This window comes from Oenanthe melanoleuca, chromosome 4 (assembly GCF_029582105.1).
Source record: "Oenanthe melanoleuca isolate GR-GAL-2019-014 chromosome 4, OMel1.0, whole genome shotgun sequence".
Classification (NCBI taxonomy): Eukaryota; Metazoa; Chordata; class Aves; order Passeriformes; family Muscicapidae; genus Oenanthe; species Oenanthe melanoleuca.
Window position 1 is genome coordinate 68,967,265 of NC_079337.1, and position 15,834 is coordinate 68,983,098.

The 15,834-nt window shown below is 55.7% G+C and overlaps 1 protein-coding gene across 3 annotated transcripts in view; it reads right to left on the bottom strand.

Annotated features, from left to right (window-relative positions):
* RAB11FIP5 (RAB11 family interacting protein 5) overlaps nt 1-15,834 on the bottom strand; it is a 37,732-nt gene that overhangs the window by 5,780 nt on the left and 16,118 nt on the right. For 2 of the 3 annotated variants that reach the window (XM_056490047.1, XM_056490046.1), the window contains exons 3-4: nt 14,741-15,290; nt 4,662-6,680 (exon numbers count right to left, since the gene is read on the bottom strand). In XM_056490047.1, the coding sequence (XP_056346022.1) occupies nt 4,662-6,680; nt 14,741-15,290 (2,569 nt within the window). The remainder of the gene's footprint in view (nt 1-4,661; nt 6,681-14,740; nt 15,291-15,834) is intronic. The other variant, XM_056490049.1, reaches the window with a different exon arrangement.

Below are 15,834 nucleotides of genomic sequence, written 5' to 3' on the forward strand. Positions count from 1 at the left end.
CATCCTTGGGATGGAAACATCCAAACTTCCATTGGGATGGAAACATCCAAACTTCCATCCTTGGGATGGAAACATCCAAACTTCCATTGGGATGGAAACATCCAAAACTCCATCCATTGGGATGGAAACGTCCAAACTTCCATTGGGATGGAAACATCCAACATCCATCCATTGGGATGGAAACATCCAAAACTCCATCCATTGGGATGGAAACGTCCAAACTTCCATTGGGATGGAAACGTCCAACATCCATCCATTGGGATGGAAACATCCAACATCCATCCATTGGGATGGAAACATCCAAACTTCCATCCTCAGGATGGAAACATCCAAAACTCCATCCATTGGGATGGAAATATCCAAACATCCATCCATGGGATGGAAACATCCAAAACTCCATCCATTGGGATGGAAATATCCAAACATCCATCCATGGGATGGAAACATCCAATATCCATCCTTGGGATGGGAATATCGAAAAATGGATCTATTGGGATGGAAACATCAAATTTCCATCCATGGGATGGAAACATCCAAACATTGATCCATTAGGATGGAAACATCCAAACATCCATCCTCTGGATGGAAACTTCAATATATCCAAACTTCCATTGGGATGGAAACATCCAGCATCCATCCTTGGGATGGAAATATCCAAAAATGGATCCATTGGGATGGAAACATCCAAACATTGATCCATTTGGATGGAAACATCCAAACTTCCATCCTCAGGATGGAAACATCCAACATGCATCCTTGGGATGGGAATATCCAAAAGTGGATCCATTGGGATGGCAACATCCAAATTTCCATCCTCAGGATGGAAACATCCAAACATCCATCCATTGGGATGGAAACATCAATACATCAATCCATTGTGAAGGAAATATCCAACCATGGATCCATTGGAATAGAAATATCCAAAATTCCATCCATTGGGATGGAAATATCCAAACAACCATCCATTGAGATGGAAACATCCAACATCTATCCATGGGATGGAAACATCCATCCATTGGGATGGAAATATCCAACCGTGGATCCATTGGGATGAAAATATCCAAACATCCATCCATTGAGATGGAAACATCCAAATTTCCATCCTTGGGATGGAAACATGAAAACATTGATCCATTGGGACAGAAACATCCAAACTTCCATTGGGACAGAAACATCAAATTTCCACCCTTAGGATTGAAACATCCAAACATCCATCCTCTGGATGGAAACACCAATATAACCAAACTTCCATTGGTGTAGAAACATCCAACATCCATCCTTGGGATGGAAACATCCAAAGATCCATCCATTGGGATGGAAACATCCAACATCCATCCATTGGAATGGAGACAAGACATCCAAACATCCATCCATGGGATGGAAACAACCAAACATCCAAACATAGGGATGGAAACATCCAAACATCCATCGGGATGGAAACATCCAAACATTGATCCATTGGGATGGAAACATCCAACATCCATCCACTGGGATGGAAACATCAATATATCCAAACTTCCATTGGGATGGAAACATCCAACATCCATCCTTGGGATGGAAACATCCAAAGATCCCACCTGCTCCAAGCAGAGTTTCAGCTCCTCCCGAGGGGCAGCACAGGGACAGCTCTGGTCTCTTCCCTCTGGTGCCCAAGGGAATGCTGGACTGTGCCAGGGAGGCTCAGGCTGGATTCCAGGGAAAGGTTCTTCCCCCAGAGGGTGCTGGCACTGCCCAGGCTCCCCAGGAATGGGCACGGCCCCACAGAGCTCCAGGAGAGTTTGGACCTCCCAGGGATGCCCAGGGGGGTTGTTGGGGGGGTCTGAGCAGGGCCTGGGGCTGGATGGATGATCCTGAGGGTCTCCCCCAGCTCAGGACACTCTGGATTCTCTGATCCCCTGGCAGTCCAAGCACATGGACAGAGATTCCTGGGCAGCAGGAAAGGATGGAGAGGACCCCACAGCCCTGAGTGCCAGGGGCTGGAGCAGCTGCTGCTCGGCACACGAGGCTCCAGCACTGCCCACTGGCACTACACCCTGGGCAGGAGCTACAACACCAGCACACTGCAGGACAGGGCTGAGGACAGGGCTGGGGAGCCCCAAATGTCACTGTCACCTTGTGCATCCCCACAGCCAGAGCGTGGCTGGGAGCCTCCCTGGACCAAGCTGAAGAATTCCTGAAGTGGGAATGTGTTTGAAAGCAAGGGGATATTCCCAGCCAGGTGTGGTCACAGGCTGGAAAAGGAACTTTTGAAAAGAAATCATCATCCTGTGCTCCCCACTGAGGGGGGGTGTGTGCAGGGCTCAGAGCAGGGCTCTGCCTCCTCCCTCTGTCTCTGGGAGGATCCAGGAGCTGGAGACATTCCTCCAGCTGGGTTTGTCCTGGGATGGGGCACTGTGTCCTTCCAGGGGAGCCTCACACCTCACAGCAGCTCTGCTGCACCTGCCATGAACACCTCCTGATGCTGGATCTCCTGGTCCATGAACATCAACTGCAACGTGGGATCAGCAGCTCACAGCATCCCCATCCAGAGCTGCACCCCCAGTGGGTCTGAGCTGTGATGGAGCTTAAGGCCAAGGTGACATCCCAGGGTGACACTGGCCCTGTCCCAGCTCTCACTGCTGCTCCAAGGTCACAGCAGAGCACAGAAAAACAGGGTGCCTGCCCTCAGCAAGCCCCAAAGGAAGCCTTGAACTGCTCAGGACAATGCTCCTCACAGAGCCAGACAGCAGAGGACAAATCCAGGGAATCCCTCGATGCCAGGGGCCAGCTCTCCTGGAGGAACAGGAGTGCTGGGCTGGGATCAGCTCTGCCAGGCCTGGCCCCAGTCCCAGGGGCTCCACTGGGATCCCCCAGGTGAGGTGGCTTCACCTGGCACCTCATTCTCAGAGCAGAGATCCTCTGCACTCTGTGCCCCCCCTGGCACCTGAGCCACCCCAGCCCTGCCACCTGCCAGTGCCACACGAGGCACAGCCCCAGGCTGTCCTGGGAATGTGACACTTTCCCAGCAGTGAATTCCCCACCCTGCCCCATCCCCAGGGGCAGCAAAGGGCCCTGCACACACTGGGAGCTGCAGCTGATGCTCCCTTTGCCTCTGGCCACTTGGGAAGGGCCCAAACCCACCTTCCTGAGGAGGCACTGAGCCCCTGAGCCCAAACTCACCATCCCACACAGGCACCTGCAGACACTTGTGTCCCAGCCAGGGCTCAATGCCCATTCCCAGTCTGAAGTTTCTCCTTTCTCCTTCCACCTTTTCTCCACCATCTTTCCCTCACCTATGTGCCTCTGGCCATTCCAACAGGAGATGATCCTGGGAAGGGAAGCATCACCCTGGGGATTGGGAAAAGATCCCTTCCAGCCTTCCTCCCTCACCCTGGGACAGTTATCACATCCCCCAGCCCTAAAAAGCAGTTCAGAGCTCCAGAGGCCTCAGGAGCTCTTCAGAGGTTCTTTAGTCACAGCAAATATCCAAAATGTGCAGGAGGAACCCAAGCAGGGAATTTCCAGGACCCCCTGGCCACATGTCACGACAGACATCCAGGATATCCACTCCTGGACCTGAGCCCATCCCACCCCAGGGCCAGCCAGGCCTGGGGGTGACCACGAGCAGGCACCAACACAGAGATCCCTGCACCTCCCTCCCTGCCTCACTTGTCCCTTGGGACCACAGGACACTTCTCTTTCCATAACAAAATTCCTGTTTCTGTGCAGCATCTCTGCAAATTTTGAAGAAGGCTCTCTGCTGGAGGATGAATAATCCAATTTAAAATGATTGGAGGATCTGGCCTAAATAAGAATAAAAAATTTCACCTGGCAGAGCCAGCCAGATGCTGCTCTTTGTTCTTGAAATTACTTTGCACCTCATGCTCAACCCAAGGAGGGAAGGACTGGAGCTCAGTGAGTTCTGCTGGCCCATCCTCCCTCCCCTCCTCTCCCCAGGGCCACAACAATCTTGCTCTTGGGGCAGCTGGGATTTTACCTCTCCAGTGCCCCCAGGAAGCTCCATTTGCCTCGTGGTCAGTGAAATCAATAAATCCCTGCTGGAGCTTGGTCCCAGGGACCAGGGGAAGGAGCACCAGGAAAATGAGATGAACTGAAGGACACAGAGCAGGACTGCATGCCCTGAGCTCACCAGCTTCATTTGTACATTTGTACAGACCCACGACTGAGCTGGGAGGAGGAACAGCCCCTTCTTTCCACCCTCCCAGTCCCATCAGCCTCAAGGGCTAAATCCCACTTGCTTCATCACCAATGGGCATCCCAGCAGGAGGGAGGGGAGAAGGGCATTTTGCCCTGGGGGTAAAACTCTTTTTTTGGGGGTATGGAGAGAAGGAGGCTTTCAGTACCCCACGGGCACTGGAAAGGAAAGCAGCCAAAGCTGAATGGATGGCAGGGGCAGCAGCACCGTGCACATGCCATGAGGAGCTCAGGAGAGCAGCAACAGCCACGAGCTCTCCTGGCAGCCATGGGAGAGGCATCACTGACTCTGCAAGCACGGGGAAGAGCCAAAACCGGCCCTGAGCGACACGTGGGTGCAGCTCTGGATCCCCAGGGCGCAGGGAACCCTGCGGGACACCCCTGGCTGCTCCCCCACAGCACCCCAGAGCTGCTGGGCTCGGTGGGAGGCAAACACAGAGCCCCTTGTGCATCCCCCCAGCGCTCACCTGGTCGTGTGCAGCCCCAGGGGCTCCTCGGCCGGCCGTGTGTCCCTGGGCAGGGGCTGCGGGCAGGGCGGGGCGCGGCGGGCAGCGATCCCCACCGGGGCCACGCGGCCCTCGGGGTTAGTGGCAGCCACGGGGAAGGGGCTGGAGGAGGCCAGGGGCTGGCTGACATGCAGGGGGGAAGCGTTAGTGGGCTGCAGGAACCCGGGGGGCTCCTCCTGCTCAAGCTTTTTGGGCAGCACAGCTTGGATGGGGAGAGGGGATGGGGGTTTCTCCATGAAGGGGTTGCTGGGGGAAATGGGGCTCAGGGTCAGGGTGAAGGGGTTTCTCAGGGCCGTGTGTCTCTCCTCTGCCCTGTCTGGCTTCCAGAAATCGGCTTTTTTGAAGTCTGGCCTGCTGTCTGCCCAGTGCCCCTGGGGCTCCTGTGCCTCCTGCTCTGCTGCTGGCCCCTCGCCGTCCCGGCACGCCAGCTCCAGCTGGGATGGGCCGTGCCTGCGCTCTGACCTTGGGGGCTGTGGCTGCCCAGCCGCCTCCTGCTCTTCCAGAGCTGCCCAGCTGGCTGCCTGGGAAGGTGCCTTCAGTCCTGAAGCCCTGAGCTCCTCGGGGAGCAGCTGCTGCTTGGGGGCCGCTTCCCACGGGGCGCTGTCTGTCTCAGGAGGTGAGCGGGGCTGGCTCCAGCTCTCCTCAGCGCCCGACTGCTCCACTCCATCCAGGGACAACTTGGACGTGCACGTCTCAAACTGCTCGGCCACATCAGTCTCGTTCATCTCTGATTTGTGTTCCCCCACAGAGGTGTCCCCTGTCCCCAAGCCAGCTGCTGAGCCCACGGTGGCAGCTCTGGCTCCCTGGGACTCGCTCCCGGCTCCAGCAGCGTTTGCTCCCGCTGAGGGAGGCGCTGCCAGGGAGGGCTCGCTGCTCCCAGGGCTCCGGGGCGCTCCCATCTCTGCTCCTGCTCCCTCTGAGCGCTCCCACGGCTCCTCCTTGCCCGGCTGGCCGTCCCCAGGCTGTCCCTCCTCGCTGTCCCCCGCGGCGGCCGCGAACCAGCGCGGGGGTTTGGGGGGCGGCTCCTGGTGGCCCTGGGGCGCCGGCCAGGGCGCCAGCACCATCTGACGGATGTGGGAGCTGAGCTGCAGCAGCCCCTCGCCGGCCTGCAGCCGGAACACGGAGCTGCGGATGTCCAGGGTCCCCTCCTGGCCGGCGCCGGCCGCGGGCTCCGTGCCCGGCTCGGGGGTGCCGGTGCTGCCGGCCTGGGCCTCGGGGGGCAGCGAGCTCCGGGGCAGCACCCGGGACGAGCTCTCGAAGGCGCCCTCGGGCAGGAAGGGCAGGCCCTGGGGAGCAGCGCTTTCCGTGGCGATGGTCATCCAGCCGTTGGTGCCAGCGCTGCAGGGCTGCTCCTGCCCGCTGGCCCCCTCCTCCCCGCCGTTACTCTCATCTGCTGCTGCCTCTGCGTCCCCGGCTGCCCAGACCGTGGGCGTGCTGCTCTTCCTCCTGCTGGCCATGGACACGGGGCTCAGCACATCCTCGATCACCGTGGCCTCCTGGGTGGTGCTCACCAGGTTGGCTCCCACGTCCAAACTGGAGAAGTTCGTCCAAGAGCGGAGAGCAGCGGGGATCTCAGCGCCCAGGGGTGACTCTGCCTGTTCAAAGCCTGCCTGGCAGGGTGGCTGGGCCGAGCTCTGGGTGGGGCTGCCATCATCGATGAAAGCCATGCCCTCTGCTGCCACCGAGCCAAAGAAATTCTCCTTCTTCCTCTCCGGTTTGAGCCTGCTGGTGGCAAAGGCATCGAAGGTGTCGTCCCACTCCGAGGTGGGGACGGGCTGGGCGCTGCTGTCGGCGCTGCTGTCGGCAGGAGGGAGCTCTCCCGGCGCTGGGGGACTGGTTTCTGGCACGGGGACACCAATGCTTTGGGCTGGAGGCTCCCCCTCGGGGTCTGCCCGCCTCGGGGAGGCAGAGGGACTGCAATCCTCAGAGGAATAAAAGCTCCCAGCGACCTCTGGCACAGCACGCGGCCCAGGCGGCAAACTAGAGAGAAAGCGAGTAGGTGAAGGAGAATTTAGTACCTGCTCAGCCAGGAGCTCCTCAAAGAAGGGATTGCTCTGCAGGGAGCTGAGGAATGGGTTGGTGGGGGACAAGCATCCGGCCTGCCTGTCCCCAGGAGCGGGAGGGAGGTTAGAGCTCGGCATGCCAGCGGGGAGGGCGGCGGGGCGCGGGGCAGGGGAGCGGGCAGCAGAATGACAGGCAGCATCTGAGCTGGTTTCTACCTGAGGAGACACTTCCAGGCTGTGGAGGGAAGACAGAACAGTCCTCCTGGTTAATGCTGTGGCAGAGCTGCAAGCACACACCACACACACCACGGCAGCAATGACCAAACCCGTGCCCGGCTCCTGTTAGGCAGAGCGATGGTTATGGAGTCGAGGCGTGGAAAGGACATGCAGACACTCAGCCAGGGGCAGCCCTGCTCCCAGCACACTCCTCCTCACTCCCCTGAATGCCTCAGCCATGTCCCCAGTGTCCAGAGTAGTCCTCTGGCTTCCTTGGGGGTCTCAAAACCCTCCTGGCGAGGGTCTCAAAGACCCCTGAGTGAGACCCTGGTGTCTCAGGTGCTGAATTCAAACCCTTGGGGGAAATTACCAACACAGAGGGAATGGAAACAAGCCACCAAAATTAGTAAAGTGTGAATTAGATTGTTAGAACGTAGATAAATAGACTTTTGGGAATGTTTGTGATAAGGGACACGTGGCCAAGATGGAGAATTTGGGGTGTGGATACCTCTTCCTCCTCCTTCTCCGTGCCATCCATGCTGGGTGACATGCTGGCACTTTCAGATTGGATGGGGACAAAGCTGGACAGTTTAACAAAGTTGTATTGGAAAATAATTGTAAATACCTAGTAGGTAATTTAAAGTATAAAAGATAAGACCTGCCTCTACCAGGCAGATTCTGCCCTGGAGGTCTGGTGAGCAGATCACTGTCAGCTGGACAAAGCATTCCTGAGATAAGGAAGAATAAACAGCCATGAAAACCTCTAAGAACAGCTCCTGCAGGCTCTCATTGATGGGCATTGGAAAGAGCTGGTTCCAAACCACCTGCATGTCCTCCAGAGGGGATCTCAGCTCTGAGGAGACACCTCGGGCTGTGACACCCAAGGATGTACTCGGGGGCTTTGTCCTGGTGCTGGTGGCAGCCAGGGCAGCTGCAGCCACCCAGGCTCTTGGATCAGGGCTGCTTGTGCCAGTCCAGGCACACAGAAAAACCCTTCCCAGTTCAGCCCAGTGTCTCCTCACTGGTTTCCCAGCATGGCCAGGGTGGGAGCACACATGGAGCTCGGGGCAGGGCAGAGGGAGGGCAGGGAATCCAGCAGGGAGCACAGGGCCAGGACAGGACAGGGCCCTGTCCCCACTCTGCACCCTGCCCACCTCCCACACCCCCCTCGTCACATCACCTCTGCCTGAGATGCCTGGAACCCCAGGGGGATCCCAGGGTGGGAGGGATCCCAGGATGGAAGGGATCCCAGGGTGGAAGGGATCCCAGGGTGGGAGGGATCCCAGGGTGGGAGGGATCCCAGGGTGGGAGGGATTCAGCACATCTGGAACTCAGAATCTCACCCCAAGTGAGTCTGACAGCCCCTGCTGCCTGTCCAAGCAGGGCTGAGGGACCTTCCCCTGGGATTTCACTGACCTTCCTCTGGGATTTCATTGATCATTCTTTGGGATTTCACTGACCTTCCTTTGGGATTTCACTGACCTTCCTCTGGGATTTCACTGACCTTCCTCTGGGATTTCATTGACCTTCCTTTGGGATTTCATTGACCTTCCTTTGGGATTTCACTGACCTTCCTTTGGGATTTCATTGACCTTCCTCTGGAATTTCATTGATCTTCCTTTGGGATTTCATTGACCTTCCTTTGGGATTTCACTGACCTTCCTTTGGGATTTCATTGACCTTCCTTTGGGATTTCACTGACCTTCCTTTGGGATTTCACTGATCATTCTTTGGGATTTCATTGATCATTCTTTGGGATTTCACTGACCTTCCTTTGGGATTTCATTGACATTCCTTTGGGATTTCACTGACCTTCCATTGGGATTTCATTGACATTCCTTTGGGATTTCACTGACCTTCCATTGGGATTTCATTGATCATTCTTTGGGACTTTACTGAACTTCCTTTGGGATTTCATTGACCTTCCTTTGGGAATTCATTCATCATTCTTTGGGATTTCATTGATCATTCTTTGGGATTTCATTGACCTTCCTTTGGGATTTCATTGACCTTCCTTGGGGATTTCACTGACCTTCCTTGGGGATTTCATTGATCATTCAATGAATCAATTCTGGGGGGATTTTAGGGATTGCAGGTGGCACTGCAAGATCACAAAGTTGCTTGGACAGCTATTTCCCTGGTATTGTGCACCCACCCAACGCCTCAGACACATTTTAAAGCACAAAATGCCATCTTGAGGCAAAAGCTGGTGCTGGTGCAGCTGGTGGCTCCCAAAGCAGGGAGGGAGCTGGGCTGGCAGGAGTGATGCCCCCACTCCTGGCAGCTCCACAGCCCTTCCACATCCTCTGAGCAGCTCCTTGTGCCCTTTGCCCCTGTCACCAAAGTGTCCCATCCCATTGGGGACAGGGAACACTCAGCCTGGTCCCCACCTGCTCCCTGTGCTCCTGAGCACTGAGAGGCTCCAGGAGTTTTGGGAGATGGACCCTGAGGCACAAACCACTCCAGACTGTCTGCATGGAGGGAAACCTCTCCTGGCATTCCCAGCCCAGAGATCAGTTAGGATTTTTCCCTAATCCCTAATTTTCCCTAATCCCTCTGGAATTGAAGCTCCCCAGAAGAGGAGAGCAGCTGCTCACTGTGACCACTCAGCTGGATGAGTTCACAATGGCCACAAATAGATTTTAACAGGGCAAACCATGGCCAATGTTCCTGCCCAGTGACAAGGGAAGGTGACAAGGGAAGGTGACAAGGTCCAACCACCACAATCTGGGGTGGCTCTAAGGGACACAGGGCCCTGCCCCACCTCAGCCTGTGCTGCTGGCCCTGCTCCCAGCTTTTCTCCACACCAAGATCCACCTGAACATCCTTTGTGCTGACTAAGAGCACCCAGGGCCTGAGGCAGCCCTGCTGGGCTCCAGCTCTGAAAGGCTGCAGGCACTAATCAGCTGCAGCTCCTGATGACACCCCCAGCTGCCTCAGGCTGAGTGGGGGATGCTCTCCCCTCAGGGTGGGCACTGGGACTGCAGCAATCCCCACCTGCACAGGGGCAGCAACAGCCCCAAGGCTCCTCAAACCCCTGAGACCATCCTGCCTGATTCCCCAGGTCACCATGGAATGGTTTGGGCTGGAAGGGGCCTTAAGGATCATCCATCCCACCCCTGCCATGGCAGGGACATCCCACTGTCCCAGCTGGACCCAGCCTGGCCTTGGGCACTGCCAGGGATCAGGGGCAGCCACAGCAAATCTGGGCACCCTCCCAGGGACAATTCCTGCCCAAATCCTACCCCTGCCTTTTGGCAGCCATTCCCTGTGTCCTGTCCCTCCCTCCCTTCCAAAGTCCTGATGGGGTTCATGGGTGCTGGACCTGCTGATATTGGTTAAATAGAAACAGGCAGAACTTGAATCCATCTTTGTTGGATTCTTCTTTTCCTCCTTCAACTCCTCTGTGGAAATTTCCTTCCTGCTTCTCACCCCCACTCCTGCTGGGACCCACTGGGGTTTGTTCAGGGGCTCCAGGCAGAGGAATCATGGAACTCCTCCCAGGGGCTGGAACACCCTCTCAGACCATCAAACCCAACCATCCCAGCACTGCCCAGGCCACCACAGGGCTTTAAAGCCCTCCAGGATGGGGACCCTGCCCTGGGCAGCTGTGCCAGGGCTGGACAAACCCTTAGAGGAAGAAAACTCCCCAATATCCAACCTGACCCTCCCTGGCACTGCCTGAGGCCTTTTGAGAATCTGTGACTTTCCAGTGGGATTCCAAATGGCAGCATCACTGTTCAGCCCCTGATTACATCCCTGGCTCTGCCCAAAAAACGCCCCTTTCCCACCCTCCCTGAGGCAGGGTGCTGGAAGTGCTGTAATTCCTCTAGAGGGAAACCTACACTTGCAGCAGCCTGATGGGAGCAGCTCTGTGCAGCCCTGAAACGCTGACTCACCCTCCTCCTCCTCCTCCTCCCTCCCCTCCCATTCCCAGCACACGGCTCTGCCAGCCAAAATAAATCCCTGGTACCTTCCTGCCCTCATTTATTTGTTTGGCAGCACTTCACAGATGTCTCTGAGCCTCCCAGCAATAAAAAAAAAAAAAGGAAATAAAATATTGCTGAGCAACCCCCTAATGGAAAAAGTCTGCTGGAAAGAGCTTGTTCAGTGCAGGGAGATTTCTCCCTCTGGGCTTCAGGCAGAGCTCTGCAGGAGCTGCAGGAGGGTGGGGGACTCTGCAGCAGTTTGGCAGGGGCAGGGATGAACCCAGCCCTGAGGTGCTCAGGGGAAGGAGTTTCAGCCTGAAAATCTCTCCTAGGAGGGCTGGATCCGTGGCTGTGCCCCATTTTCCCACAGGCAGGGAAAGTGGGGTGCAGAAGCAGCAGGATGGAGGTGCTGGAGCATCCTGCAGCAGCTCCAGAGCTGGCAGGGCAGGAATTTTCTCCCACTGGCACAGCAGGAATTGTGCAGGGAAGAGATGGGAACAGCAGCCTGGGACATTTTTGTGCAGGGTGGGAACAGCAGAGGGAAGGAGCCAGGGAATGTATTTTAAATAGGAATTCCAGAGGTGGAAGGACTGGATTTCTCTATAATAAATCACCTATAATCATCTATAAATTATCTACAATAATTATCTGTGCAATAACCACTTTGCTCTTCCCTTGGGCCTCACCTGTCCATCATCCCCATTCAAATGGATCCATCTTCCTTTACAGACATTTGCCCTAAAACCATGTTTGTAAAAAACAGGAGAAACCAGGGCAGTAGGAGCCCAAGGAGATGCAAGCACCAACCCCCAGTTCCCACTTCCAGGAGCAGGAGTGGGGCTGTGCTTTTCCTGGATGGCTGCAAACACAGCAGGGCTGAGCTGGTGCCATCCCAGCCCTTCCTCCATTCCCAGCACCCAGCACAGGCACTTTTTGGGAGCAGGGAGGAACTGAGTCAGTGTTTGCCTCACTGCTGGATCCAAAGCTGTGGGAAGGGGCTTGAACATGGAAGTGATGCCCCTGTTTTTATAGCACAGAGCACAATTTCCTTTTTCTCCTGCTGCCAGGCCTGAGATGCAGCCCCAGTTTTATCATCAGGATTCTCCACAGGAAGCAGGAGCTGCAGAGCTCTGATAACATTGGAGGAAACCCTGGAAACATTCAAAGGATTGTTTCAGCCCCAGGCTTTGCCTCAAATAAACCTGCTGAGCCTCTTCCTTACACACAACCCTTAACCACTGACCTTCAAAACAACAACCCCCAGCCAGGCTTTTATTCAGCCTCCACAGAGCAAACACCATCTTCCTACTGCTCCCATCCCCTCCAGAATCAAAGCCAGGGATTAGCAAAGCCAGGGATAATGAGCAGAGCCTTTGGGACCTGCTATTCTGAGCAGAATCAGGGAAAATGGGTGTAAATAAGAGCTGAAGGCAGAAATGAAGAGTTCTGTCCCCAGTGAGAGCAAGGACAGGTTTGAGGCAGTTCCCACACTGAGGGCTCACACCAAAACCTGTTCAGTTAAACCCAGCCCAAAGGCTGTTTTGGGAAGGGTGTGCTTGGCAAAGCTGTGCCAGGCTGGGCTTTGCTGCAGGCAGACTCCAACCACCCTTCTAATTACAGACCTCTCACTAATTACAGCCTGAGGATTCTGGCCTTGCATCTCATTTGGATGCTTTCTCACCACGTTCAGCCCTGAGTTAAACCTGGCCTGTCCAAGGTGGGCAAACAGCTGACAGGGTGTAACAAAGCTGAAGTTTCCAGAGCCAGGAGAGCAGGAGGGGAAAAGTCCTTTCTGCAAATAAATCAAGAGTTAAAACTGCTCCATGCTTGTGTCCAGAGCAAGGGTTGATCCAGGCCTGGAAGTGACTGGTACTGAGGAGCCACAGTGGGCATCAGAGACTCTGGAATGGGTTGGGGGGAAGGGACCTCAAAGCCCTCCAGCCCCACCCCTGCCAATCTGGGAATTCCAGCCCAGCCAGGAATTCCTTCCCAAAATCCCATCTGACCCTGCCCTCTGGCACTTTGAAGCCACTGAGCCCTAACAGCTCATCCACAGCTTTGTCCTGAATCACCAGCTTGGTCCACGAGGTTGCTCAGTGTGAGGAAGCAAAATAAAATCAGAGAAGTGAGTTCTGAGTAATTAAAATTAGTAATGGAATGCCAGGAAACCGGGGCAGAGACAAACCCTGTCCCTGAGAGGATGGACAGGACCTTTTGCACCAAATGATTCTTGTAATGCTCCCCAAAGGTTCTCAACCATCCCAGTTAGACCTGGGCACTGGGAGGGAGAAATCCACATCCCCATCCTGCAGGAGCCACTTCCCTCAGTTCCTTCTCTCAACCCTCCCTGCTCCAGTTTAAACTCATTATTTCCCATTCCCAGGTGCAAACTGCACTTGAAGCCCACTCAGATGTTCCTGAACACCCCAAAAAGGAGTTCTGTGGATTCCTTCTGTGAATTCCTTCTGTGGATTCCTTCTGTGAATTCCTTCTGGGGATTCCTTCCCCCCAGCTCGTGCTGCCTGGAATCCATTCCATTGCTGGTTTCTTACCCATTTCCCACCCATTATCCCATTATCCCATCCCCACAGTGCTTCCCTGGCTGCCTCAGGCACTTCTGGAGCCACTGCCTGGATACAGCAGGATTTTTAAGCCTTGATTTTTTTTTTATTCTAGGCCCTAATCAGCAGGTTTCATCTCCCAAAATTAGAAAGAAAAATTAAAAGAAGGATCCTGAGTGGGAACACTCTGTCCTTCCTCAAGGACAGGGTGCAGAGACCAGAATCCTTCAGATTTATCCAGAATCCTGCCCTGGGAGGTGACACCAAAGCACTGCCAGGGGCTTGAGCCTCCTGGGAATGCTGGAATCACAGGTTTGGGTGGGAAGGGACCTTGGAGCCATGGACAGGGATCCACCATCCTGACATTCCTGACCCAGGGGAGCAGCTCCTGCCTGTCCCACTGTCCCCAGCTCTGCCTGAGCAGCTTCACCAGGAGCAGGACACCTTCCTGACACCTTTTCCTGAGGAAAAGTGGAATTTTGGGGCCAGTTCTGGAGCCAGTTTGGGGGTTGTGCTCATCCATTTCCAAGTTTAAACCATGTGGAATAAACCAGGAGTGCCCCCCTCGTTAGAGACTCAGACTGAACTCAAATCCTTCTGCTGAATAAATTAGGTTAAAGTCAGCCCAGATTAGAAAACCTCTCAAATAAACCAAGCCTGCAGACTGAAGCAGCCCTGAGTGCTGGTTGTTTTCTCTTTAACCTCATTTTAACCCCATTTCCTGCCTCTCACTCACAACACCCTCGACCTCTGGACTGCCAGCTCAGCTCCAGGGGCTCCAGGGGTGGTAAATTCCTCACAGGAACAGCACAAACACCACAAAACCCGAGGATTTGGAGGGATGAATCATCACAGAAAGCAAGAACAGTTAGAGGTTTGTAACTGGGAGAAGGGGAGAGGAAAGAGCAGGGCTGGGATTAGTGATTTTGGGAATACTGGTGATATCTCATGTAACCAAAGTGCTGCCCCTGCCCAGGCCCTGCAGGGGTGTGGGGCTCAGCACAGGAACGTGGTCACACATCCCAATATCCCACACCCCAGCTGGCTGCCAGGGAAGCCTTTCCAGCCCATTACAGGATAATGATCCTTCCTCTGGAGGCCACAGAACCACCTGGTGTGACCACAGTGAGCCTGACCTCTGCTGAGGGAAACCTCTCCATGGAGAGAGGGGAGGAACACACAGCCCACATCCAGCAGAGGCAGAAACCAGGAGGGGACCCAGGAAAATCCCCTTCCCTTGGAGACATCTGAGAGCCAGGGAGCATCTCCCCTGCTCTGCCCCCAGCAGAGGGGAACGTGGGGCAGCCTCACCTGCAGAGCCCTTCACTGACCTGGGTTTCTGAGGGGACTCTCTGGGGCCAAACCAGCTGCTGCTCCTACTCCTGTCCTGCCCTGGTGCCGAGCTGTGGCCGGGGGTCCCTGTGCCCCCGGGGTGGAAGGAGCCTCCCTTGGCCCTGCTGTCCTCCTGGCCGCTGTCCCCGGGCGCTGTGTCCTTGGCTGGCTGGCTGGAGGAGCCCGGGGCAGCTGCGGCTCTGCCCTCCTCCATCCTGGCCCTGCCCAGGTGGTTGCTGAGGGTCACGGCCTTGGTGGACACCTTGAGCTCTTCCTGCAGGGCCAGGCTGGGCGGGGAGGGGATGAACCTGGGCTCGTCCCTGTGCTGGGCCCGGGGCAGCCCCCAGGGCGGCTCCTGGGGCAGGGCAGGGCCGGGGGCTCCGTCCTGCCCGTACACGTGGCTGCCGTTGATGCAGAGGGAGGAGCGGGGCGGGGGGCTCGGGGGGCCGGGCTGGGGCTCCTCCGGCCCGGGCTCCTCCCTCGGGGCTCTCTGCTCCTCACTCGGGGCTCTCCTGTGGCTCAGCCTGGGCGAGGCCAGCAGCTCCTTCCCTGGGAAAGCAAACACAGCACAGGTGAGCTCAGGGCTGCAGCATCGTTATCTTCAACAAAGAGATCTGGGAGGGCACCCCTGGGCTTCTCCCTGCCAGGCTTTGCAGATTCCTGGAAGGCTGAACCCAAGCACAGCAGGGCAGGACCCAGAGGAGCCTCTGTAAGATGCAAACCCATTGTCTGAGAGGATCTCAGGTTGATAATACACACAAGAAGCTCCTCACAGACTGACCAAGAGATGACAGGGCCATGAGCTCCAGGCCAAACCCATTGTTTGAGAGGATCTGACAGGATCTCAGGTTGATAATAAATGCAAGGAACTCTCCAGAAGCTCCTCAAAGGTTTTAAAGCTCTCATGTGACTCCTGAGTTCAGACTGACCAAGAGATGACAGGGCCATGAGCTCCAGGTCACTGCTTGGTGTGGCCAAACCCATTGTTTGAGAGGATCTGACAGGATCTCAGGTTGATAATAAATATAAGGAACTCCCCAGAAGCTCCTCAAAGGGTTTTAAAGCTTCCATGTGACTCATGAGTTCAGACTGA